The sequence below is a fragment of the Myxocyprinus asiaticus genome, chromosome 1, assembly GCF_019703515.2.
Source record: "Myxocyprinus asiaticus isolate MX2 ecotype Aquarium Trade chromosome 1, UBuf_Myxa_2, whole genome shotgun sequence".
In the NCBI taxonomy this organism is placed as follows: domain Eukaryota; kingdom Metazoa; phylum Chordata; class Actinopteri; order Cypriniformes; family Catostomidae; genus Myxocyprinus; species Myxocyprinus asiaticus.
The window spans coordinates 8,124,644-8,151,578 of NC_059344.1; the positions used below are offsets into that span (position 1 = coordinate 8,124,644).

Sequence of the window (26,935 nt, forward strand, 5' to 3'; positions counted from 1 at the left end):
TGGGTCATTCTTATTATGCAGTACCTTTTGAACTAATTTAACAAGATATTCTAATGTACTCTGGTTAAACTCAGGAAATTACAAATTGATAATTTACACTGTTCAAAAAATAAACAGGGTGGAAATAAAGAGCTAAATTGAGCCATGTGCACCAAGGGACTGAGAGTTGGTTTACATAAGGGTGTCAACTTGGAAGTTAATTGTAAGAATTTGTTATTTGAAATTTTTATATATGATTTCTGTAATTTAATAAAAAAAGGTTTTAGTTGAGACAAAACAACTAATACCACAAAACATCACAGAATTCATCAGATGGGGACATGAAAATATCCTGCTTAGTAGGTTTGACCTGACTCTTTCAGTGTGACCACTAAAAAAATAAAATAAAAAATGAAATGGTTCTAAAGTGTATTTCAGATCTTTGATGGTCAAAAACACCATTTGACTGATATCTTTCATTTCCCATTATTAAGAATACATGAGAGTGATTGTGTGATTTTGTAACTGATAGTTCAACAAACAAGATGTTACAGAATTAGTCAACCAGGAATAAGTAGTGGGCACATTTTTTTTTTTTTCCTGAACATGTTATAGAGAAACTGAGAACTATTCCTTTATCCTTTCCCATTCCACTAAAAGCCAAGGAAATATATTTTAAACCCAAATCAAATACCCATTCAAAGAACTTCTCAGGTATAGGTTTAATATTGATCACAGTAATTGTGCTTTTTGTGATTCTGAAATCAAATCAATTGTAGTAGCCTAAAATTTTTTTGGTATGGCATAGTTGGATTAGAATTTCAATAAATACATTTACTATTAAATATTGTCTAAGTTATAAATAATCACGGAATATGATTGCATTTCAAAAGGAAAGTGTGTGTATCTGTCTTCGTGTTTTCTAGAGAGAGAGAGAGAAACTGAATTTCAAACCGGAGTTTCTCGAGTTTACACTTCGTCCATGAGGTGGCGAGCTTAGAACATGGTTTGCCCGTAAAATGGTTTTATTCACAGTGAAATATTGTGCCCTTTGTTTTTTAGATGAGAAAGTTAGGATTATATATCACATGATTCATTTTACAATCAAAAAGTTGTTTTTAATGAACATTCTAAAATGACTGTTCTGTAACATGAGCATTCAAATATTATTGTGATAGAGCTTCGCGTATTTTATTTTGTAACCTATACATTTTAAGAGAAGGTTCTGTAGAGTGTACGAAACATTCATTTATTATTTACGAAAAAAAAAATCTTTGATTTCCTGGAGGAGGAGCAATTTGGTTTGCATTCTGATATTTTCCGATTATTGTCCTTGGAATAATATTAACATTTGTCAAAATCATCTAACTTTAAAACAATTTAAGTTCTCTTAATACAAATATTCCATATTACAATGCAAAACATATACAATGGAGAAACAATGATAACGTGATCTGCTTTAGGTAATTAAACCCTTCCGCTAAATGATACATATCTGTGTTGACATGATTTAACATAATAATAATACTAATAATAATACTAATACTAATAATAATAATAATAATAATAATAATTCAAAAGCGTTTCATCTTGAATAAAAAAAAAAAAAAAAAAAAACGCACAATTTTCCCCATGCGTTATACGTCATCATATAACTGTGTGCAGTCACGCTCCTCAGCCAATCAAAAATTAGCTACGGCGCGTCCAGTGGGTCAAAAAACGCTAACGGTTTAGCCGCATCGCCGCACTAGCATTTCAAGTAGACCAACTTGTATTCACTCACAATGGCGAGATAGTTGGCGAGACTGAGGATGTTGCCGCGCTCCGTTACACATAACACCTTTCATTTCCCGTGACTGTTCATCGATTCATACTTGAAAAGGACGGAGAGGACTTCACGATTCCGGTCATGGCCAATGTGGAGCGGATAGATGGTGATTAGATGGCAGTGGGTGGTGATATATGGGGACTGAAGTGCTGCAACGTATACACCGTCAGTAAACAGTGATCAGTGGCAGTGACCATGCTTGGACCTAAAGCCAGTATTGTGGACGGGATTGCTGCAGCAGGTGGCGTTTAAAAAAAAAAAAAAAAAAAAGGAAGAAAAAAAAAAGACACAAATAAATAAAAACCCTTGACTCATTTATTTTGGGTCTAGAGGTGTGAATATGGCAGGCAGGAGTCGGAGATCATGGTTCAGTGTGCTGCTAGGTCTGGTGGTCGGGTTCACCCTGGCATCCAGGCTGATTCTGCCACGAGCCACCGAGCTGAAAAAAGCGAGTCAGAAGCGGCGGGCGAACGGTGGCTGCGGTGGTGGAGGGATTATGACGACGAGGAAGGAGTATGGAGGGCTGCTGATGCACAGTACGGAGAAGCCCGCGGTGCCTCATTCCAGCAGTTTCCTGTTTGTGGGTGTCATGACCGCACAGAAGTACCTGAATAACCGCGCAGTGGCCGCTTATAGGTAATTAAACGCGTCCACGTAAGACAAATCACCATGACAACCATTGTTTCCGTCAAAGTATAGTTTCTACATAGTGTTACTTCATATGAATTTATCATGTGTTAAACCTTTCAGAATTTGTCACTGTATTGATTGAGGACTGTGTTACCACAGTTTTATTGTAGTTGCAACAATACTTGTATGATATTTTGGCGGAGAATATGGTAATTCCACGGTAATTCTTGTAAGGATGGAGAGAGGACAGGGTTTTTATTTGTCAATCATTTTATATGTTTTATCTGCAGTATTTCCTTTTTGGGGTTATTCGTAGGGTAGACTGAGTACAATTGTAAGGAAGTACAGTTGTATCACTGCGAATATTTCCCTTCTCATGCAAGTTCGAACTTTCCTTGTCAGTGTGCACATTCACAATAGCATCCTTGCACTGAATGGAGAATTTGAAAGACGTAGTCCACATTGTCAAGTCATTTTTGATTGTTTAGCGCTTTTCTCAGTACACATCGTTTCAAAGTAGCTTATATTATCCAGATGAAAACTTAGCGGGGGACAGTTTTTTTTCCATATTCTTCTTAGCTAGCACTTTCGCTAGTAACATTTTACTTAAAAACACCCTTAATACTGTGCATTTGTTCGTATTAAAGTTGTCACAGGGTATACTGTATATTGAATTATAATTTAAGGGTCTGGCCATAAATTCCTTCATAAGATCGGGCTGAAGAACAAACATGACTTATGCCCTTAACTTGAAACTAATTTTAACATTTTAGTGCTATTGTTTGCAAATTATGAAAACTGAGAAACATTTAGATATTCTAAAGCCCTCTCACAATATCAACCCACATATGAAAACAATGGTCATATAAAAATGTAATGTTTGCTTAAGATGCATTTAAATTAAAATGTATTTTGGGAAAAAAGAGATACAATGTCTATTCTTCCATTTTCTCTATAAAGTATCATCCCATTCAGTGAAGAAAAAATTAGTCCTGCAAATATTGTGAATTTGCACACAATATCCAGTGCAGGAGCCAGATTTTTGTGCAGAAAATCATTGGCAAAAGAAGAATAAAGTTGATGCTGTTCGTGATTGAGAGGGCTTACTCACAGTTGTATAGAACCAAATATAATCAGGATATTTACAGGTTCAGTTTCACGTTATCACTTTTTTGTTACAAGCCCTACAGATCCTGAACCGTTAAGACACGCCCGTTTGACACTTCAAGAAAAGTGCCAAAAAGTGACTGCTGAATGCTGTTGCACGCGTCAATGAGCGTTGTTAAACTCACCGCTGCTTGCTGAGGCTCGCGCTTATGAACGCAGAGTTTTACGCAGAGCACGCTCCGACAATTTTCGGAGGGCCAGACAAAGATGATTGGTGGGCCGCCAGTTGACTATCCCTGTTCTACAGTTTTGTTAGCTTTTATTCAGTTAAAAGAACTTATATAAGTAAGCAAGACAAACAAATAAGGGAATTAATTGGTAGAAAGACAGATAGACAGACATACATTACAGGTAGTTTGAAAACAATCTCATATTACAAATGAGTGTTACAACAGTACCAGCTATTATGAAGACAGTTGTACCAAATGCATGTCTTTGCAAACTGTTAGTGGAAAAAAGGAACTATGTTTGTAGGTTTTTGTCGTTAAACCTGTTGGTAGACAGATAAAGGCATCTCATGTGAAAAAATGGCATGTTTATTCTGGACAGTATTTGTGCAAGATAGCACAAAGTGTGACAAGTACAACATCACTCAGTCTTTCTTAAATTAATTTGTGCTTTTATGAAAAAATCACCATGGTAACAAGGCCCTTTCCCACTGCAGAAACGAAAACTCGTTTTAGGTACTTTTACCCAGAACTAGTACTATTTGTCGTTTTCTAACATGAGAAACTATAGTTCCTCTTAGTCGTCAAGAGGGACTTTAGACAGACTTTTTAGCTCCTACTCCAGGGTAGGTACTTCTAACTAACATACAAATGTAATTTGCATGAGGAAAGTGTTGTGTGCCTGTAACTGTTTGGTTAACTTGCATCAAGATGTCTTAAGTCACTGAGTGAATAATTCAGCACAGTATTTTATGTTGAGTCATAAAAGCCTTTATTGCAAAAGATCATGCTGATAAATAGCTTTATTGTGCATTTTCAACATGGTTTCTGCTGAGTTTAGCATGTGCTGCGTGGATAAAATAGGTGGCTCATCTCTCATCTCACACCGGCTTCAGAATGCAGCACACATGGCTCGTGCGCCCACTTTAAAAACTGTAACCTGAAGACACAGGCTGCGTAAAATATCTGGAAAATGCTGCCTTTGAAGACTGTATAAAGAGGTAGGATGAAAATAAGGTGCTTTTCAAACTGTTCTGAGACCAGTTTCCTTAAGAGTTCCATTCATTCAGAAACACCATCGTTTAAGCCATTAACTGATTAGGCAGCAAGGCAAGTTGCTCACGTTTTCGAATGCAGCCACAGTTTGTGTAAAGCAGCCCTAACAAAAGTGTAGCTCTGATCCTGGCGTCCTCCATCAGTGTTGCTGATTTTGTTGTTGCTATTGATTCTTGCGTACAGTCAACGTCAGAAGAAAAATGGTCGTTAAATGACGTTGCTTCAGGTTTACTTTTGTGTGTGCGAATGCAAGAGGGAAAAGTCTCCTTGGGTGTGCCTTTCCTCTTAAGAGTTCTCATCTAGAAAGTTACTTATGGAAAAATACGGGGACTGTGTGTGGGAAAGCGGCTATAGTTTCCTCCATCACAGTTCCTACATACTAGTGCTACTTCTGTAAAAGTCATATTAAATTACTATTGGATCTGCTTCAAACACTAAGAAGCTTTTAGAATCTTTGTCTGTTTGATGACAGTGGTGGCTTTTATTGAGTTAACAGTTTTAATTGTAGTGACAATAAAAAATCTTTCGCCCAAAGTCTGTGGGCTTGGCCATGAATTTTTGGTATTTTCGTGCAAAAATGCGCTAGGTCTAGGCACAAGTAGGTTTGACAAAATTGCAGATGCAAAGCGCTAATGGGCTAGGTCAAGTACAATTTAATTCTGAGGTTCTTCTCCGGTTTTCGCACCATCTGTATCCTATTATGTGGTCCATTCCCTGTCAAGCACCAGCGATATAAACAAAGACAGCACATTCATAAGAAGTTGGTAGTGTAAATGGACTGTATGCAATGAATCAGAAGAATAGAAATATGGACCTACGTTCTTTTGTGCATTAACAGCATTCTTGTTGAATGTCAGGCATATTTCTACGACAGTGACATGCTTGGAAAATGTTGTGCTCATCAGGATTTGGATGTAGGCTCCATTCAATTATAAAGAATGTAAGTATTATTAATAATTTGATCAAGTGACACAAATCATGGCTAGTATTAACAGTGATTGTATCGTCCTTCCAGGTTAGGCCGTAGATCAAGGGATTTTTGCACGCACTTCACTTCTATCGGCCGAGTTTGATTTTGAAAAATGTTATTCATTTATTGAAATCTGAAAATATTTAACAAAAATATTTCTTAATTCAAATGACACTTTAAACAAAAATATAATCAAAAATAAGGAAGTGGTCAAAATTATACCAAATCCAAACATTTTACCCTCTCCAACTGCTTCCACTGGCCCAGTTGTAAGTACAATTGTAAATATAGCTGCAAGCAGCAATGATCGGGGCCAAGCCTTAGAGCCATTCTCCAAGCACAATGCAAAAAGCTCTGGCACAACAGAGGCACAATGTTTAAACCAGCTGAGATGGGGATTGAACCAGTCTTTTGAACTGAAGCCCAGACCTCTAACCACTGCACCACACGTCTGACTGACTTCAAAGAAACATTCTAGTTTGAGAGCACTTAACTACTGCTGAGAAAATATTGTTAATATTGTTTTGTTTAAATTTACTAAAAATTTTGACCACAATGTGGTGCTGTCTCCAAACGGCTCAGGTACCCTTAGGACATGATGTTGAATAGGCATACCAATTCTCTTTAGAATCTAACAAAACGTTCAAAAGATACATTATTTATAAAAAATAGCAAAATGGCAGAAAGCCCATATGGCTGATATCAAACACAACTGAAAGAAAGAACAGTCCAGATATGATGTTCATTGCAACTTCTTTTTCGTTTATAAGCTGCCTGGAGCTGGGCTTGAGCTGTTCCCCTTTTGATCTCTATGACTTGCAGGTACAACAAACTGACCTCTGCGCTGCACAACAGCACACTGTGCTGGGTAGTAATGGATTACATGTAATCTGGATTATGTAATCAGATTACAAAATAAAGTACTTGTAATTGGATTATATTGCACTTTATAATGCTCATAATTGGATTACAGTTACTTTTTATAGATTACATGATTACATATTAACAAGGCAATGGCAATAATTTATTGATCGTCCTAATCATTCTCTTTTTCAGTGTTTTACATTTTTCATTCTAAATCAGCACACCGCCGATATACATTTGTTAAGTCTTTGAGTGTTTTTGGAAGAGAGGGGGAAGGGGGAGGATTGTGTGTATTGCACTCAGAACTGATACTCGCTACTAGCCAGCCAAGTGAAGATGGAGCATTCTACCTCAACATTTAACCACTGGATCTATAGAGATTATTTCATTTTTAAGAATGAAATTACACCAATGGTGTGCAGCTCACACATTGAACTTAATTGTTTCGGAGGATCTAATGTATGCCATCTCTAAGGGTCCTGCCCGCAGGGTACATAATAGTTCAACTGCAAAATGTGCAGCAATATGAAACAGCCCATTGCTCTACTGTTGCTGCTGATGCAGTGGAGTCCACTGCATGAAACTTGACATAAAACTTGACACAATTGTTCCTTGTGTGACACGGTGGAACTCTGCTGTTTTAAAATATTCTGCTCTATTAGAATATTCTTGCTGTTCAAAAGATAATATCTTGTTCCTCAGCTTTGGAATGGGTGATGGACTAGCAGTAAGCAGTAAGGGTTAAAAGTGTTTCAGTGTTTTTAGATGAAAGCTTTGACCTAGCAATTGACCCTCATTGCAGCTGATTTTATGGTCATTAATGTTCTTAATGTTGCTATTGTTTTATGCACTTAAAATGAACTTGATGTCTAAGTGTTTTGAATTATAAACTTTCTGATTAACACTTTTTATTGATTCACATAAATGTACCTCATTAAACAAAACATATATACATAGAATCAAACTTAACCCCAACTATTACTCCTTCCCCTCCCAATCCCACCTTAACCCCAGCAACATAACAGTGGTCTTAAATGACATAGACACACATGCACACACATAAAAAAAAAAAAAAAAAAACCATAAAAAATAAATAAATAAATAAAAAACCCACAACAATCACACATCCACAAATGACAAGTACCCACCCCATTTCTCCACGAACACTTTATACCTCCCCATTCCTCTGAATGTCACTTCCTCAAAGACCGCCACCCTTCCCGTCTCCGAGCACCACTCCTGAAAAGAGGGTGCTCCAGCCCCTCAAAATGATCTGCCTGGCGATCATGACAAGTGTTAAGACCCAATTCTTTATGTGTCTACTTACAATGTCAATGACCGCACCGTCACCCAAGATACAGAGTCTGGGCCAGACTCTGCACCTTTAACCAAAACTTTTGAATTTCAACACACCCCCAAAAGACATGGGTTAAATCTCCATACTCTGATTGGCATCTCCAGCAGGTGGGTGTGTCTTTAAGACCAAGCCTATACAATTTAGAGGGGGTCCAATAGAACCGATGTAAAATCTTGAATTGTATAAGGCGCACCCTTGCATCTCTAGGTGCAGTTTTTATGTTTTTTAAAATCCTAGCCCATTCTCCCTCCTCCAATTCCAGGTCTAAATCCCTCTCCCATAATCTTTTGAGAGTGGTTGAGACTCCGTCCCCCAGACTCTGAATTAATAAGGAGTAATACACTGATGCCTCATGGCCTTTTCCAAAAGCAGAGATCACCTCTCCCAGAGTATCTGCTGCTCTAGGGGGGTGTATGCTATTCCCAAAAATAGTACAGAGCAAGTGTCGTAGCTGAAGATACCTAAAAAACTGAGATCTGGGGATCCCAAAATATTGAACCAAATATTCTTTCAGGATCTTATCACACCACTCTCATAAAGATTACAGAGTGTATTAACCCCCCTCGCAATCCACTCAGACCAACAAAAAGGGGACTTATTAATGCATAGTTTGTGGTTTAGCCATAGGCTCGAGGCAACATTTAGATAAATATCTGAATTAAACACTCTGGACGCTTTTGTCCATACTGAGTGCAAATGTGAAATAACGGGGTGTGATTTAACTTCTCTTGTTAGTTTGATGGAAAGGCTTTGCAATGGCAAAATAGGGGCAAGAAGTTCTTGTTCAATGCAAAACCAGGGAGGGGCTCTTTCAGGTGGAAGCGACCAATAAGCCAAATGTCTGAGACCGAATGCATAATAATAAAACAAAATCTTGGGTAGGGCTAGCCCACCTTTGTCCATCGGCCTATGTAACTTAATGAAATTTAACCTGGCACGCTTACCATTCCAAATAAAGGACTTCGCTATGCTATCAAATTGCCTGAAGTAAGAGAGGGGGACATCTATAGGGAGAGATTGTAACAGGTAGTTGAATTTTGGAATACAATTCATTTTAATAACATTAACCTTCCCAATCATCGATAAGTGTAATGAAGCCCACCTGTCCACATCATTCGAAAACCTTTTTATTAAGGGATCAAAAGGAACTCTGACTAAATCAGACAAATTTTCTGGGAATTAATTTCCCAAATACTTAATGCCCTGTTTGGGCCACTGGAAGACGCCCGGCTGGAAGGCCGTTACTGGACAGTACGCTGTCAAAGCTAAAGCTTCGGATTTAGACCAATTGACTTTGTATCCTGAGAACTTGGAAAAGGAATTAATAATTCTGTGGAGGCAAGGCATAGATCTAGTGGGGTCGGAGACAAATAATAAAATAAAAGCAAAAGCTTATGCGCCACACCTCCCGCAATCAACCCTGGAAAATCATCCTCCTTCCTTATCGCGGCTGCTAATGGTTCCAGGGCAAGACAGAACAATAATGGGGGAAGAGGGCAACCCTGCCGGGTGCCCCTATCCAGAGTAAAATAATCTGAAATTAGTCCATTTGTTAGTACCGCTGCTACAGGGTGTCTACAAAGTAACTTAATCCAACCAATAAAAGTACTCCCAAACCCATACATTTCCAAAATCTTAAAAAGATAATCCCATTCTACCATATCGCCTTTTCGGCGTCAAGTGAGATGGTAGCGACCGGAGATTGATCATTCGCTACTGACCACATGATATTGATGAAACGCCTAATGTTATCAGAAGAGCTACGGCCCCAAATAAACCCCACCTGATCTATATGTATAAGTGATGTCATAACTTTACTTAATCGGTTAGCCAGAATTTTTGACAACATTTTTACATCTAACTGGATCAGGGAAATTGGACTGTAACTTTTACACTCGCTTGGATCTTTGTCCTTTTTAAGAATCAGACTGATCCGATGTCATGGTTGGCAGGAGCTTTCCATTCTTTAATGATTCCATATAAATTTCTAACAAAAGTGGAGCCAGTTCTGTAGCATAAGATTTGAAAAACTCAGCGGCAAAGCTGTCAGGCCCCGGAGCCTTGCCTGTAGGCAGGGCCTTAATTACCTCATCAAGCTCCTTCAAGGTTATCTCAGAATCAAGAGAATTTCTTTGCTCAGTCGTCAATTTAGGGATTTCTAATGGTTCCACAAAGTTTCTAATATCTTCATCAGTAGACGAAGATGTGTAACTATAAAGATCAAGGTAGAATTCTTTAAAAGCATTATTAATAACAATGGCCTAGGTAAATATTTCACCACCATCAGATTTCACTGAGGTAATGGTAGAAAAAGACACTCTCTGCTTTATATATCTATCCAAATGTTTTCCTGCTTTGTCCCCCAACTCCAAGTATGACTGTCTTGCCCTGAATAACAAAAACTCCACTTTCCGTGACAAAATAGTATTATATCTATATTTCAATCGGGTCAGTTCTCTGAGACCATCAGATGACAAACGGTACTTCAGCTCTGCCTCTGCATTTTTTATATTTCCTTCCAACCCCACGAATTCTCGTGCTTTGGATTTTTTGATGAATGAGGCATACTGTATGATCCGACCCCTAAGAACCGCTTTAAGTGCCTCCCAAGCCACGCCCACAGAGGATACTGAGGACCAGTTGGTCTCCATATAAACATTGATTTCAGTCTTTAACATTTGTTGGAAATCAGGATTTTGCAAAAGGGATACATTAAAGCGCCAACTATATGATTTATTTTTCTCTATATGTGGCAACACCTCTAAACTCACCAGGGCATGATATGAGACTAAGATGTTTCCAACTGAGCAATCAACAACAGATGAAATGAGGGACTTAGATATATATATAAAAAAATTTATTATAAATCTATTCTAGAATAAATCTTATGGACTGATGAAAAGATTTATAGTCCCTACCAGATGGGTTCAAAAGTCTCCAAATATCTGTAAGACCAAGATTTTTACACATCCTGTGAAGCGTCAATGTTGCTCTAGGGGGCTTACACACTTTTGCTTCACTATGATCAAGGACAGAGTCCATCAAAAGATTAAAGTCTCCTCCCAATATTATATCATGAGGGGTGCCAGCGGCTTGCAACATCCCTTCAAGATCTAAAAAAAAAAGCCCTGATCATCCGCATTAGGTGCGTAAATATTAGCCAAAATAAACCTTTGCCCCTGAATTTCAGCTAAAACAACAATTACTCTCCCTAATTTATCTTTAATCTGTTTGAGACATTTGAATTGTAGATGCTTATGTACCAATATAATGATTCCCTTGCTCTTACTTGAGCCAGTACATGTCCACCCCATATCTTCCCAAATTTTTCAGCTTCCTGCGGGGAAAGATGCGTTTCTATATCATATTTCTTACGTTTAAGAAAAGTAGTAACCTTCCTTCTTTTTATAGGGTGCCCCAACCCATTTACAGTGCATCCAGAAAGTATTCACAGCACTTCACTTTTTCCACATCTTGTTATGTTACAGCCTTATTCCAAAATGGATTAAATTCATTATTTTCCTCAAAACTCTACAAACAATACCCCATAATGACAACGTGAAAGTTTGTTAGAAATCTTTGCAAATTTATAAAAAAAATAAATAAAAACAAATCACATGTACATAAGTATTCACAGCCTTTGCTCAGTACTTTGTTGAAGCACCTTTGGCACCAATTACAGCCTCAAGTCTTTTTGAGTATGATACTACAAGCTTGGCACACCTATTTTTGGGCAGTTTCTCCCATTCTTCTTTGCAGGACCTCTCAAGCTCCATCAGGTTGGATGGGGAACGTCGGTGCACAGCCATTTTCAGATCTCTCCAGAGATGTTCAATCTGGTTCAAGTCTGGGCTCTGGCTGGGCCACTGAAGGACATTCACAGAGTTGTCCTGTAGCCACTCCTTTGTTATCTTGGCTGTGTGCTTAGGGTCATTGTCCTGTTGGAAGATGAACCTTTGCCCCAGTCTGAGGTCCAGAGCACTCTGGAGCAGGTTTTCATCAAGGATGTCTCTATACATTGCTGCATTCATCTTTACCTCGATCCTGACTAGTCTCCCAGTTCCTGCCACTGAAAAACATCCCCACAGCATGATGCTGCCACCACCATGCTTCACTGTAGGGATGGTATTGGCCAGGTGATGAGCGGTGCCTGGTTTCCTCCAGATTGAACTCTTTGGCCTGAATGGCAAGCATGCTTGCCATTCAGGCCAAAGAGTTCAATCTTTGCTTCTCATGGTCTGAGAGTCCTTCAGGTGCCTTTTGGCAAACTCCAGGCGGGCTGTCATGTGCCTTTTACTGAGGAGTGGCTTCCGTCTGGCCACTCTACCATACAGGCCTGATTGGTGGAGTGCTGCAGAGATGGTTGTTCTTCTGGAAGGTTCTCCTCTCTCCACAGAGAAACACTGGAGCTCTGTCAGAGTGACCATCGGGTTCTTGGTCACCTCCCTGACTAAGGCCCTTCTCCCCCGATCGCTCAGTTTGGCCGGGCGGCCAGCTCTAGGAAGAGTCCTGGTGGTTCCAAACTTCTTCTATTTACAGATGATGGAGGCCACTGTGCTCATTGGGACCAATGCTGCAGAAATTTTTCTGTACCCTTCCCCAGATCTGTGCCTCGATACAATCCTGTCTTGGAGGTCTACAGACAAATCCTTGGACTTCATGGCTTGGCTTGTGCTCTGACATGCACTGTTAACTGTGGGACCTTATATAGACAGGTGTGTGCCTTTCCAAATCATGTCCAATCAACTGAATTTACCACAGGTGGACTCCAATCAAGTTGTAGCAACATCTCAAGGATGATCAGTGGAAACAGGATGCACCTGAGCTCAATTTTGAGTGTCATAGCAAAGGCTGTGAATACTTATGTACATGTGATTTTTTTTTTTTTTTTTTTTTTTTTTTTCGTTTTTTATTTTTAATAAATTTGCAAAGATTTCAAACAAACTTCTTTCACGTTGTCATTATGGGGTATTGTTTGTAGAATTTTGAGGAAAATAATGAATTTAATATATTTTGGAATAAGGCTGTAACTTAACAAAATGTGGAAAAAGTGAAGCGCTGTGAATACTTTCCGGATGCACTGTACATTCCATGTGGAGAGAGACAATCCACTCATTTTAACAATTGATATTTTGATATAGTAAAAAAATTAATTGTGTGTCAAAAATAAAATAATACAGACCACATTCCCCATTAGTGAAACAATCAAACCCCGAACAAAACAAAAAGAAAAAAGTGCGCATTAACCCCACGCACGACAGCGCCAACCGGCGACGATCCCTCTAAACTCAAAAGGTCCATGAACGCCCACGAGCCCCCACGGCAACTTTGCCATCGGAATGCACAATTTTGCCTCACAAATTTGTGAGGCAAAATTACATAACAGAAAATACTTTGTAAAATAAACCCCAGCCAATAGGCAGAATGAACACAAAGAACATGTAGATTCATTCACAGAACTGTCTCAAAGGTGTGATCCACCACAAAACAAATTCCAGCTGATATAAAACCATTCAGATTCCTCGGACTGACAAACGAATGATCAGTGAGCCAGCTGTTATGAGTTCAGCAGATGACGTAATCATTCCAGTGTCCCGTAAAAATACTCAACAAAACAAACTCCAGTCAGCAGGAGGCATAAATCAAATCACATTTATTGTCACACAGCCATATACACAAGTGCAATAGTGTGTGAAATTCTTGGGTGCAGTTCCGATCAACATAGCAGTCGTGACAGTGATGAGACATATACCAATTTACAATAACATCAAATTAACACAACACAATTTAAAGTCTAATATACACGTAATTACACACAACACAATATACAAATAATAACATGCACTGTACAGTACACAATACGCACAATATAGATACTATTCAATAAAAATAAAAAATAAAAAAGTATATATATATATACATATATATATATATATATATATATATATATATATATATATATATATATATATATATATATATTAGTAGTATATATAGAATGTACAGTAGGTTGTATTGTACTGTATTGACATACAGGCTGTCGGTTGATAGTCAGTTGTTAAGAGAGAATATATATAATAATAATATAATTTATGACAGTAAATTATATTATTATTATATATATTATTATTGAGATATAAGAGTAATAAAGTGCAGTGCTGATGTATTTGATCGTGGGAGATCAAGAGTTAAAAAGTCTGATTGCTTGGGGGAAGAAGCTATCATGGAGTCGGCTGGTGCGGGTCCTGATGCTGCGATACCGCCTGCCTGATGGTAGCAGTGAGAACAGCCCATGGCTCGGGTGGCTGGAGTCTCTGATGATCCTCCGAGCTTTTTTCACACACCGCCTTGTATATATTTCCTGGAGGGAGGGAAGCTCACCTCCGATGATGTGTCTGGCAGTTCGCACCACCCTTTGCAGTGCTTTGCGGTTATGGGTTGTGCTATTGCAGTACCAGGCGGAGATGCAGCCAGTCAGGATGCTCTCTACAGTGCAGGTGTAGAACCGTGTGAGGATGTGGCAGTTCATTCCAAACTTCCTCAGCCATCTCAGGAAGAAGAGGCACTGATGAGCCTTCCTCACAACGACTTCAGTGTGGATGGACCATGTGAGTCAGTGATGTGGACACCTAGGAACTTGAAGCTGCTGACTCTCTCCACCGGTGCTCCGTTGATGGTGATGGGGCTGTGTTCTCTGACTTTTCTCCTGAAGTCCACCACAAGCTCCTTTATCTTACTGACGTTGAGGGAGAGGTTGTGCTCCTGACACCAGTGTGTCAGAGTGTGCACCTCCTCTCTGTAGGCTGTTTCATCATTGTCAGTGATCAGACCTACCACCGTCGTGTCATCAGCAAACTTAATGATGGCATTGGAGCTATGTGTTGTCACACAGTCATGTGTGTACAAGGAATACAAGAGTGGGCTGAGAACACAGCCCTCTGGGGCTTCAGTGTTGAGAGTCAGTGATGAGGAGATGTTGCTGCCTATTCTAACCACCTGGCGTCTGCTTGACAGGAAGTCCAGGATCCAGCTGCACAGCGAGCTGTTTAAGCCCAGAGCCTGGAGTTTCTCATCTAGCTTGGAGGGCACTATGGTGTTGAATGCTGAGCTGTAGTCTACAAACAGCATTCTCACATAAGTGTTCTTTTTTCCAGGTGGGAGAGAGCAGTGTGTAGTGTAGATGCAATGGCATCATCAGTGGAGCGGTTGTTGCGGTAAGCAAACTGCAATGGGTCAAGAGAGTGAGGCAGCACAGAGCAGATCTAATCTCTGATTAGTCTCTCAAAGCATTTGCTGATGATGGGGGTCAGAGCAACAGGAACAGGCACAATGGTGGATGTTTTAAAGCATGTGGGGACTACAGACAAAGAGAGGGAAAGGTTGAAAATGTCTGTAAAAACACCAGCCAGCTGGTTCACGCACGCTCTGATGACGCGGCCCGAAATGCCGTCTGGGCCCGCGGCTTTGCGGATATTCACCCGTCGGAAGGATCGGGTTACATCCGCTACAGAGACGGAGAGTGAACTAACCTCTGTAGCTTCGGCCGCGAGAGATCTCTCTACGAGGGCGGTGTTATTTCCCTCAAAACGAGCATAAAAAGTATTTAGCTCATCCGGGAGAGAGGCAGCGGTGTTCATGGCGAAGTTTTTATTCCCTTTAAAGTCCATGATGATGTTAATTCCCTGCCACATGCTTCTAGAGTTGGTGGTGTTAAACTGTCCTCCAATCTTGTTCCTGTACTGGCGTTTTGATGTTCTGATAGTTTGTCGGAGGGCATAACTGGCTTGTTTATGCTCCTCCGCGTTCCCAGAATTGAAAGCGGAGGTCTGCACATTAAGTGCCGCGCGAACATCGCTATTTATCCATGGCTTCTGGTTCGGGTAGATCCATATTGTTCTGGTCGGAACTACGTCCTCCATGCACTTTTTGATGAAACACATTATGCTATCAGCGTAAAGCTCGATGTCATCATCAGAGGCGGGCCGGAACATCTCCCAGTCCGTGTGATCAAAACAGTCCTGTAGCGTAGAGTCTGATTGGTCCGACCAGCACTGGATCGTTCTGAGGGTGGGTGCTTCCTGTTTCAGTTTCTGCCTGTAAGCGGGCAGAAGCAGAATGGAAGAGTGGTCTGATTTGCCAAATGGTGGGCGGGGGAGGGATTTGTAGCCATCCCGGAAGGGAGAGTAGCAATGGTCCAAAACCTGGTCCCCTCGTGTGTTGAAACTAATGTGCTGATGGTATTTTGGTGCGACTGATTTGAAACTGGCTTTATTAAAGTCCCCGGTCACAATGAACGCGGCCTCAGGGTGCGCGGTTTCCTGCTCACTTATACTCCCATACAGTTCCTTGATTGCCTGGTCTGTGTCGGCTTGTGGGGGAATATACACAGCTGTGATAATGACCACTGTGAATTCCCTCGGTAGCCAGAATGGTCGACACAGAAGCATGAGAAATTCCAGATCAGGAGAGCAGAAAGACTTGATAGAATGTACGTTCCTCTGATCACACCAGGATTTGTTGATCATAAAACATACACCACCACCTCTGCTTTTATCTGAGAGGTCTTTCGCTCAGTGCACTGAGAACCCCGCGGGTTCAATGGCTGAGCCTGGAATCTCCGCAGACATCCAAATTTCTGTTAATGATAATGCAGTAGTCCCTCATCTCTCGTTGGAAAGAGATCTGCGCTTTCAGCTCGCAGAGCTTGTTATCCAGAGACTGAACATTTGCCAGTAGAATACTGGGTAGCGGGGGTCGATTTGCATGGCGTCTTACTCTGATGAGAACGCCGGCTCTGTTTCCCCTTTTCCTCCTGCGTTTCCACGTCCGGACTGCCCAGACAAAGGGCTCCGCTTGCGTGTTTGTAAACAGCGGGTCGGCATTGAGGAATTTGAAGTCCGGTTTACGGTGTGAAATTGCTGAACCAATGTCCAAAAGTGTTTGTCTGTCATAGACAATAAGGCAGACAACATCCAAGACAAAAAACATAAGAATTGTGAACAAAACAAACAAAACACTGCCATGTTGTGTCGGAGCTCGCAACGCAGCAGCCATACTCGGCGCCATCTTGAGTCCAGATAAGCACGAAGAACGAAAGATTAATCCCCAGCTGTTCCAAAGGAGTGTTATTCAACAGAACAAACTCCAGTCGCTAGGCGGAACCAACGCAAAAAGAAACTAATCCGGCATCCCAGTTCCCCGGATGATCAAGTCAATTCACTCGGAGGCCAGCACTGTGTACTGGTGCTAAAGAGACATACCAAGCTGAGAGTCAACAGGTTTTAAATGGAAAAAACAAAGTACATTTAGAAATTTCTCTCTGCAATTTTCAGAAGACTTAGAATATGGAAGCAATAATACATTAAAAGTTGTGTTTAAACTGACTAATCAACTTTTTTGTAGTTTACAAGCAGCCTGGAGTGGGGCTTGAACCGGTCCCCTTTTGATCTCTGTGGTTTGCAGGTACAGCAAACTGACCTTTATGCTACACAGCAACACATTGTACTGGTGCTAAAGAGACATACCAAGCTGGAGTCAGCAGATTTTAAATAAATAAAATAAATACATTTAGAAATTTATCTTTGCCATTTTCAGAAGACTTAGAACAAAGTAATAATATATAAAAAAATGTGTTGAGTCACGAGACACATTATGCAAGGGTTGGTCGCTTGCTACAATTATCCTTTAAAGCAATATTAACTGGTGAGAACTGTTATAGTTTTGTTTACTAACTGTGCTGGGAGGTCAGGATGTCGAAAAATTCTAACTCGTCGGCCTGTGGGGACAATAAAAAGTACTTGCGTTCTCACGTGTCGGACGCCTCACAGGATCAGAATCGTGGAGGTCCAGTCGATAGTGGCAGTGAGCTTCGTGAAGTAGGTCTGGAGATCTTGAACATTTATGCAGCGCCGACGCAAATCTCGACCGATTTGGAGGGCCTCACAGAACTACGTTGAGCGATCACATCTATGGAGGCGAAACTTTCCACCCTGATCATAAGAATGGACAATGTTGAAAAACGGGTAGAGTTTCTGGAGTCGGTTGAAAGAGAGCTACAGGCTAACCCACCTGCTACCAAGGCTGGTGTGGTATGCGTGTGGAAAAAAACTAGAGGATATGGAAAATCAGAGCAGGCTTAATAATAATCGTTTCGTTGGAATTCCTGAGGTAAAGGAATCTCAAGATATGGTGAATTTTTTTGGACGGGCTTGTTCCGAATTTGAACGATACAGTGGACCGCCAGCTCGAAAATTGAGCACGCCCACAGAGTTTTCGGTCAGCTTCCCATGGTGGGTGACGGACCCCGATCCATACTGGCAAGATTCTTGCGTTCGGCTGACAGAGACTTTGTTCTGTGAGTGGCAGGGAATAAAAGCAAGTTATGATGGGAGGACCATAACATCATGGTTTTTCCGGACTTTGCTAAGGTGACACAAGCGAAGAGGGACAGATTCAAAGAGTGTAAGAAATTACTGCACCAACAGAAGGTAGGCTTCACACTGCTTTTTACTGCTAAGCTCAGAATTGACGGCAAGGGTGGTCACAAGACTTTTACATGCCCATGACAAGTTATGGCCTTCATTAAATCAATGGTGTGAGTGGGCAATTTTGCCTGCACTTGGTCAACAATACAGACTACACATTGTGCCTTTTACTGATGCAGCCTGAAAGGGTTTGTTATTCTGTTGGCTGCCCACTGACTCTCGCTTTACTTTTTTTTTTTTTTTTTTCCTTTATTGACTTATTGTTGAGTTCATTTGTTCATTTTGTGGATTCGATGTGATTATTTACTGGGACTTATTTTATGGAATACATTTTTGTGCAATTTAACGGTTTATGTAGAAACAAAAAAAAAAAACATGGGAAAAAACCACAGGTCTTGAGCAATCGGGTAGCAATAGGTTTGAGGAAAATCTCGTGAGTGTGCAAAGACTGTTGGATTTCCGGGGGATGGATGACAGTTGGGACTGTTGTGTGCAGGGTTGAACTTTTTTTTTTTTTTCTGTTCTGTGGGTTGTTTTGGATTTGATGGTTACATCAATGTTGGAAGGTGGTCTATATAATTTTTCCTTGGGTACACAATTTATCTTTACATGTCAATATGTCACTTTAATATAGGTAAAATGTTTCTCTGCAGTGGAATGTTAATGGGCTGGGGCACCCTATTAAAAGAAGGAAGGTTGTAGCTTTCCTTAAGCGTAAAAAATATGATATAGTGTTCCTTCAAGAAATGCACCTTTCCCCACAGGAAGCTGAAAAGCTTGGTAGGGCATGTGTTTTGCATGCCAGATGATTTTGCTACAGAAATGTTTAGATCTTATGTCCCAGAACTAGCTCCACATATGTTAGAAGTTTAAACAGAGTCATTAAAGAAAGGTGAACTACCGCCAACCATGACACAAGCCCTTATCAGTCTCATTCTTAAAAAAATATAATGACCCAAATGAATGTAAAAGTTATCGTCCAATTTCCCTGATCCAGTTAGATGTAAAAATATTGTCAAAAATTCTGGCTAATCAATTAAGCTGAGTAATTACATCTATTATACATCTAGATCAAGTGGGGTTTATTCTTGGTCGTAGTTCTTCTGACAATATTAGACATTTTATAAATATTATGTGGTCGCTGTAAAAAATCGCTGCTATCTCACTTGATGCCGTGAAGGCCTTTGATAGGGTGGAATGGGACTATCTTTTGTATTTTTTGTATTTTGTATTTTTTCCCCTTTTCTCCCAATTTGGAATGCCCAATTCCCACTACTTGGCAGGTTCTCGTGGTGGCACGGTTACTCACCTCAATCCGGGAGGCAGAGGACAAGTCCCAGTTGCACATCTTATCATGTGGCTCGCTGTGCATGACACCGCAGAGACTCCCAGCATGTGGAGGCTTATGCTACTCTCTGTGATCCACGCACAATTTACCACGCACCCCATTGAGAGCGAGAACCCTCGGTCGTGACCACGAGGAGATTACCCCATGAGACACTACCCTCCCTAGCAACCAGGCCAATTTGGTTGCTTAGGAGACCTGGCTGGAGTCACGACTCCAGGGGTGGTAGTCGGCGTCAATACTCGCTGAGCTACCCAGGCCCTGTGGGACTATCTTTTTTAAGATTTTGGAAATGTACGGATTTGGCAACACTTTTATTGGGTGGATTAAGTTACTTTATAAACAACCGTTAGCAGCAGTTCAAACTAATGGATTGAGTTCAGATTTTTTTTCTCTTGGTAGGGGAACCCAGCAAAGTTGTCCTCTCTCCCATTTGCTGATGATATATTATTATTTGTCTCCGTCCCTAGTAGCTCTATGCCTAGCCTTCATAAAATTATTAATTCCTTCTCTAAATTTTCAGGATACAGGGTGAATTGGTCTAAATCAGATGCTTTTGCACTGACAGCATATTGCCCTGCCATGGCTTTCCAAACTGGCACTTATCAATGGCCCAAGCAAGGCATTAGGTATATAGGCATTTTATTTCCAGCAAATTTGAGAAATTTAGGTTCCTCTTTCTTATTTTAAACAATTTAAAAGAATATCTATGTCTTTTATTTGGAATGGTAAATTACATCGGTTGCTTTTCAGTAAGTTACATCGACCAATTGACAATGGAGGTTTGGCCTCTCCAAAATTTTGTTTTATTACCATGCTTTTAGTCTCAGACACCTGACCCATTGGTCTCTTCCACCTGAGAGAGCCCCTCTCTGGTACAAAACTGAACAAGCGTTCCTTGCCCCAATATCACCATTGCAAAGTCTTTCTATCAAATTGCCTAGTGAAGTGAAAATGCATCCCATTATTTCACATTTACATTCAGTATGGACAAAGGTTTCCTGTATGTTACATTTTGATACCTAAATGTTTCCTCAAGCATATGGCTGAACCCCAAATCATGAATTAACAAGTCCCCCTTTTGCTGGAAAGAATGGTTGGAGAGGGGTGTTGCTACATTTGGTGACCTTTATGAAAATGGAGCTTTGAGATAATTTGAAAATATAACACAGCAATTTGGGATTTCTAGGTCTCAATTTTACAGGTATTTACAGTTGCACCATCTACTTTGTACTATTTTTGGTGGTAGTACACAGCCCCCTAAAGCTGCATATACCCTCTGTATGGTGCTCACAGCCTTTGGAAAGGGGCATGAAGTGTCAGTGTATACTATTCCTAGTTGATTCAGAGTCTTTGTGATGGGGCCTTAACAACTCTTAAGAGGTTATGGGAACTTGGTATTGGAGGATGGGGAGTGGGAAATTATTCTTAAAAATGTTAAAACTATGTCTAGGGATGCAAGGGTACGCCTTATTCAGTTTAAGATGTTGCATCATTTCTACTGGACAAATGATGTCAAAGACCCTTTCTAATTTTCATTTAAAATATACATTACTTTTTCATAAAATTCAAAATGGCAGAGAGGTTATATGGCCGATGTTAAAAAAAAAATGGTATAGTTGAAATCCTCATTACCCAAGTTATCCAAAGATACCAAACTCATAATTTTAAGACAAACTGTTTAAAAGTTACAGTCCAAAATATCAGCTTTTAACATTTCTTGACCCATAGGTGGCGCTGTCACCAAACTTTGCATGTTCCTTAGATCATGGTCCTGATTAAGCATACCAAAATTCATTTCGATAGGACAAAACTTTGCCGAGATATAGTCTCACTTCCTGTTTTATGTCGACCTTGTTAACTTCGTGTTGGCATAATTTCTGAACGGTAGCCCAAATTAAGATGTTTCTGGTTAGTTCTGTGCGGCTCAGTCTGCAGATTATTTTGAGATTATTATTTTTTGGGGGGCAAATCTTATCAAGTTTAAAGGATGTGAAAAGTTTAAACTGTAAATATTGAAATCCAAGATGGCAACCACTGTAATGGGGTGGAGTTCTAATGTAAGGGAATCCATTGGAATTATCAGGAGGAGAGTAATCAGATGCAAAAGAATTTGGTTTCTAGGACAAATGGTTCAAAAGATATACACAAAAGAAAAGTGAATTTTTGACATGGTGGTGGCGTTATAGAGTTTGTCCTAGATACTCCAAATTTGGTATAGGGGCTATTCATGCCCACCTCTATCTAGAGTTGTGTGCAATGACTAATTTTACTGACGTTTAAACAAAAAGTTTGGAGTCGACTAGTCTAAAACAAAACCAACCTTCAGAAAACAGTAAAAAAAAAAAAATTGTGTTTATGCGACCCATTTAAAATACTTAATCTATTCCAAATCACTGGCACAGACACACTGGCTTTTGTGCCAGTTCATTTTCATACAACACACCCACAGTTTACGTGCATACACACACAGATAGCACAAACACTCCCGCCCACCCCCACTTGCGCTTTGCACTGGCATGAAAATTGCACTTAGCACAGTCGTTGCACGTAGCCACGAAAATAGAGCCCTGTATCTTAGCGTAACTGCAAAAGTGTGCAGAAGGTAAATATGGATATCTTAGGATTTCTCTTTAGTTGCAGAGGACAGGAAACGGGAATTTAGTCAAATTTGATGCAGACAAGAAAAACAGATGTCAGACTGCAACCTTTTCACATGCTGACATGTTGGACACTAGCCTAAGTATAGGTTATCGCAGGGACACGTTTAGTTGTCTGGAGAGGAATGTTGAATTAAATCAAGTGCATCTCCGAAGCTCTGCTGCCAAGGTCTAATTTGGTTAAACACATTTCTCAGTTGTGGTAAATGCCCTCAAAAAGAGGGTCATTGCAAGATAAAGCATTATTCATATTTATTGTCATGTTGAGTCCTGTAATTTTATCTTTTCTGTTTCTGAAAATTTGTGGTGAAGCAGTTTGTGACTTTCTGTTTTAAAATAATCAAAATCAAGACTAAGTTGTTCCTTTTACATTTATATTACACTACATTTATGCATTAGGCACACACTTTTCTCCAAATCAACTTTCAGTGCATTCAGGCTATACATATTATGTGTTCCCTTGGAGTGAAACCCACACACTTGGCATTGCTAGTGCCATGCTCTACCAGGAACACCAGTCTGTTTAGTCTTTTCCATCTCTTGATAATTAGTGACTCACCATTATTTCAGTTTCAAAATCTTCCATGGCTCATGAAAGGTATGTTTTTAGTGGTCTATGTCAATATATGCTGATGGCAGTTGTAATGCAGATATTTTTTTACAAATTTCTAATACAAATTTAAGTATGACACATGAGCTGTATGCAAAATTTATGAAATGTTGTCAGTAGATTTTTTTTAAATGAAAATGTGTTAATTGGTCAATAATGATGTATCTGGCTGATATATTGGTCCATCACCAATTATGAACTCCATCTTTTTTGTGTTGTGTAGGACCTGGGCCAAAACCATTCCTGGCAGAGTGGAGTTTTTCTCCAGCGAGGGTTCCGACACGTCAATCCCCATCCCCATTGTGGCTCTGCAGAATGTGGACGACTCATACCCTCCACAGAAGAAGTCCTTCATGATGCTCAAGTACATGCACGACCACTACCTGGACCAGTTTGAGTGGTTTATGCGAGCTGACGATGACGTCTACATCAAAAGTGAAAAGCTGGAAAGCTTTCTGAGGAGTCTAAACAGCAGTGAGGCCATCTTCCTTGGCCAGACAGGTATGGGTGCCCGCGATGAACTGGGCAAACTGGCCTTGGAACCTGGGGAGAACTTTTGCATGGGTGGCCCAGGTGTGATCATGAGCCGGGAGGTACTGCGCAGGATGGTGCCCCACATCCGTCAGTGCCTGCAGGAGATGTACACCACCCATGAGGATGTGGAGGTGGGCCGCTGTGTGCGCCGTTTTGCCGGTGTACAGTGTGTCTGGTCCTACGAGGTAAGAGATGTGGAATTGTGTATGTGGAAGTTTGAGGGTCTGGATTTAGACTGTGCATAACTAATACATGTAATTGTGTAGATGTGGATGTATCTAAATTATAAACGTAACTTTAGTTTTTTCCAGGGTTTATATTGCTGAAAGATAATTACAGGGGGTAATCATATGACCAAAAGAGAGCAGGCTACTTTTTGCATAATTATTAGTCTTATAATTCCTGCAGCCCAGGTTGTGTTCATAATGCACATTGTTATAAAGAGTTCTCCAGTGAACTCTTAAGAGCCGCAGTTTTTGTGTACTGAAAATTATCAGTTGGAGCCAAGCACAACAGAGCTCTGTTCTTTTTACCATCAAAACTTCCAAGTAGCTTTGATCCATCAAAGGACTTTGGCAATACCTGACCAGGTATTACAGTGCATCTGGAAAGTATTCACAGCGCTTCACTTTTTCCACATTTTGTTATGTTACAGCCTTATTCCAAAATGGATTAAATTCATTATTTTCCTCAAAATTCTACAAACAATACCCCATAATGACAACGTGAAAGTTTATTTGAAATCTTTGCAAATTTATTAAAAAAAAAAAACGAAAAAAAAAAAAAAACGAAAATCACATGTACATAAGTATTCACAGCCTTTGCTCAGTACTTTGTTGAAGCACCTTTGGCACCAATTACAGCCTCAAGTCTTTTTGAGTATGATGCTACAAGCTTGGCACACCTATTTTTGGGTAGTTTCTCCCATTCTTCTTTGCAGGACCTCTCAAGCTCCATCAGGTTGTATGAGGAGCGTTTTTCACAGCCATTTTCAGATCTCTCCAGAGATGTTCAATCGGGTTCAAGTCTGGGCTCTGGCTGGGCCACTCAAGGACATTCACAGAGTTGTCCCGTAGCCACTCCTTTGTTATCTTGGCTGTGTGCTTAGGGTCGTTGTCCTGTTGGAAGATGAACCTTCTCCCCAGTCTGAGGTCCAGAGCGCTCTGGAGCAGGTTTTCATCAAGGATGTCTCTGTACATTGCTGCATTCATCTTTCCCTCGATCCTGACTAGTCTCCCAGTTCCTGCTGCTGAAAAACATCCCCACAGCATGATGCTGCCACCACCATGCTTCACTGTAGGGATGGTATTGGCCAGGTGATGAGCGGTGCCTGGTTTCCTCCAGACATGACGCTTGCCATTCAGGCCAAAGAGTTCAATCTTTGTTTCTCAAAAGATTCTGTTCCTTTTGGCAAACTCCAGGCAGGCTGTCATGTGCCTTTTACTGAGGAGTGGCTTCCGTCTAGCCACTCTACCATACAGGCCTGATTGGTGGAGTGCTGCAGAGATGGTTGTTCTTCTGGAAGGTTCTCCTCTCTCCACAGAGAAATGCTGGAGCTCTGTCAGAGTGACCATTGAGTTCTTGGTCACCTCCCTGACTTACCCTCCCTTCTCCCCTGATCGCTCAGTTTGGCCAGGCGGCCAGCTCTAGGAAGAGTCCTGGTGGTTCCAAACTTCTTCCATTTACAGATGATGGAGGCCACTGTGCTCACTGGGACCTTCAATGCTGCAGAAATGTTTCTGTACCCTTCCCCGGATCTGTGCCTTGATACATCCTGTCTCGGAGGTCTATAGACAATTCCGTGGACTTCATGGCTTGGTTTGTGCTCTGACATGCACTTTTAACTGTGGGACCTTATATAGACAGGTGTGTGCCTTTCCAAATCATGTCCAATCAACTGAATTTACCACAGGTGGACTCCAATCAAGTTGTAGCAACATCTCAAGGATGATCAGTGGAAACAGGATGCACCTGAGCTCAATTTTGAGTGTCATAGCAAAGGCTGTGAATACTTATGTACATGTGATTTATTTATTTATTTATTTATTTATTTTTTAATAAATTTGCAAAGATTTCAAACAAACTTCTTTCACGTTGTCATTATGGGGTATTGTTTGTAGAATTTTGAGGAAAATAATGAATTTAATCCATTTTGGAATCAGGCTGTAACATAACAAAATGTGGAAAAAGTGAAGCGCTGTGAATACTTTCCGGATGCACTGTATATTAGGGCTGGACAATAGTGGAAACATATATTGTGTGTGTGTGTGTGCGTGTGTGCACGGGGTATGTGAATTTTATTTATTTATTTTTTTTTGCTTTTGCCTAAAAATTACACAAGTTTGCAATATCATTGCATAATTACATTCTTTAATTCCTATTCTTATTTATTTTTATTGTATTGCCAAGCATTCTTCTCTCATATTCTTTATATTATGTTGTATTTATTGTATTACTACTCTGTTTTTGTATTTATGTTTCTGCTGTAACGCCTCAATTTCCCCCTGGGGATGAATAAAATAGTATCGTATATCATATTGTATATTCAGTGGTTGCATGTTATTAGATTGGGATGGAGCCTGTTTCAGTCATCAAGGGATCTTGACTTTTTTGAACTTGGTATTGGACAATTTTTTTTTATAAAAGCAATGATGTGGTGACTCATAGGAAATGAGGCTTTGGACGCTGACTTTTTGAAAGGGTGATCTCTGCTCTGACCTTGAACAGATGAGTCATCAGCTCTGCAATAGATGAAGTTCATCATAATAAACTGTGATAGCTTCTTCCTTCCTTTTTGTGAATGCTGTCATTGAAAGGACTGAATAGCTGAGAGCTGCTTTATTGAAAGACTGCACATTTACATCTCGGTGAACCTCACGAAACCTGTCAAAAAAAATGTCTGGGTCAAATTTCACCTAAGGCTGGGTGATGTTATGTAGCAATTGTTTTTTATTATTGTTGTTTGATTTAAATCTCCATTTATTTATTTGCATCATTTTATTTGTCATAATTTTTACGAAACAGCCATGGGAGCTAGTTTGAGTCAAAATAATCAAGGCATGTATTGCACACTGATTTTCACTAAATTAATGTGAAGTTTAACCCCTGAATGTTCTTATGGGTCAGTTTGACCCCTTTATACTTTTAACACTGATTTGCATCAACTTAAAGGAATAGTTCACCCCAAAATGAGAATTCTATCATCATTTACTCACACTTATGCCATCCCAGATGTGTATGACTTTGTTTCATGTGCTGAACTCAAATGAAGGTTTTTAGAAGAA

At 40.1% G+C, this 26,935-nt stretch overlaps 1 protein-coding gene across 1 annotated transcript in view; it reads left to right on the forward strand.

The window, feature by feature from the left end:
• The first annotated feature begins 1,698 nt into the window (after positions 1-1,698).
• The window catches only part of chsy1 (chondroitin sulfate synthase 1), a 208,895-nt gene continuing 183,658 nt past the window's right edge, over positions 1,699-26,935 (forward strand). The window contains exons 1-2 of the mRNA XM_051711643.1: positions 1,699-2,443; positions 23,341-23,836. Of these exons, the coding sequence (XP_051567603.1) occupies positions 2,148-2,443; positions 23,341-23,836 (792 nt within the window). The 5' untranslated portion in view covers positions 1,699-2,147. The remainder of the gene's footprint in view (positions 2,444-23,340; positions 23,837-26,935) is intronic.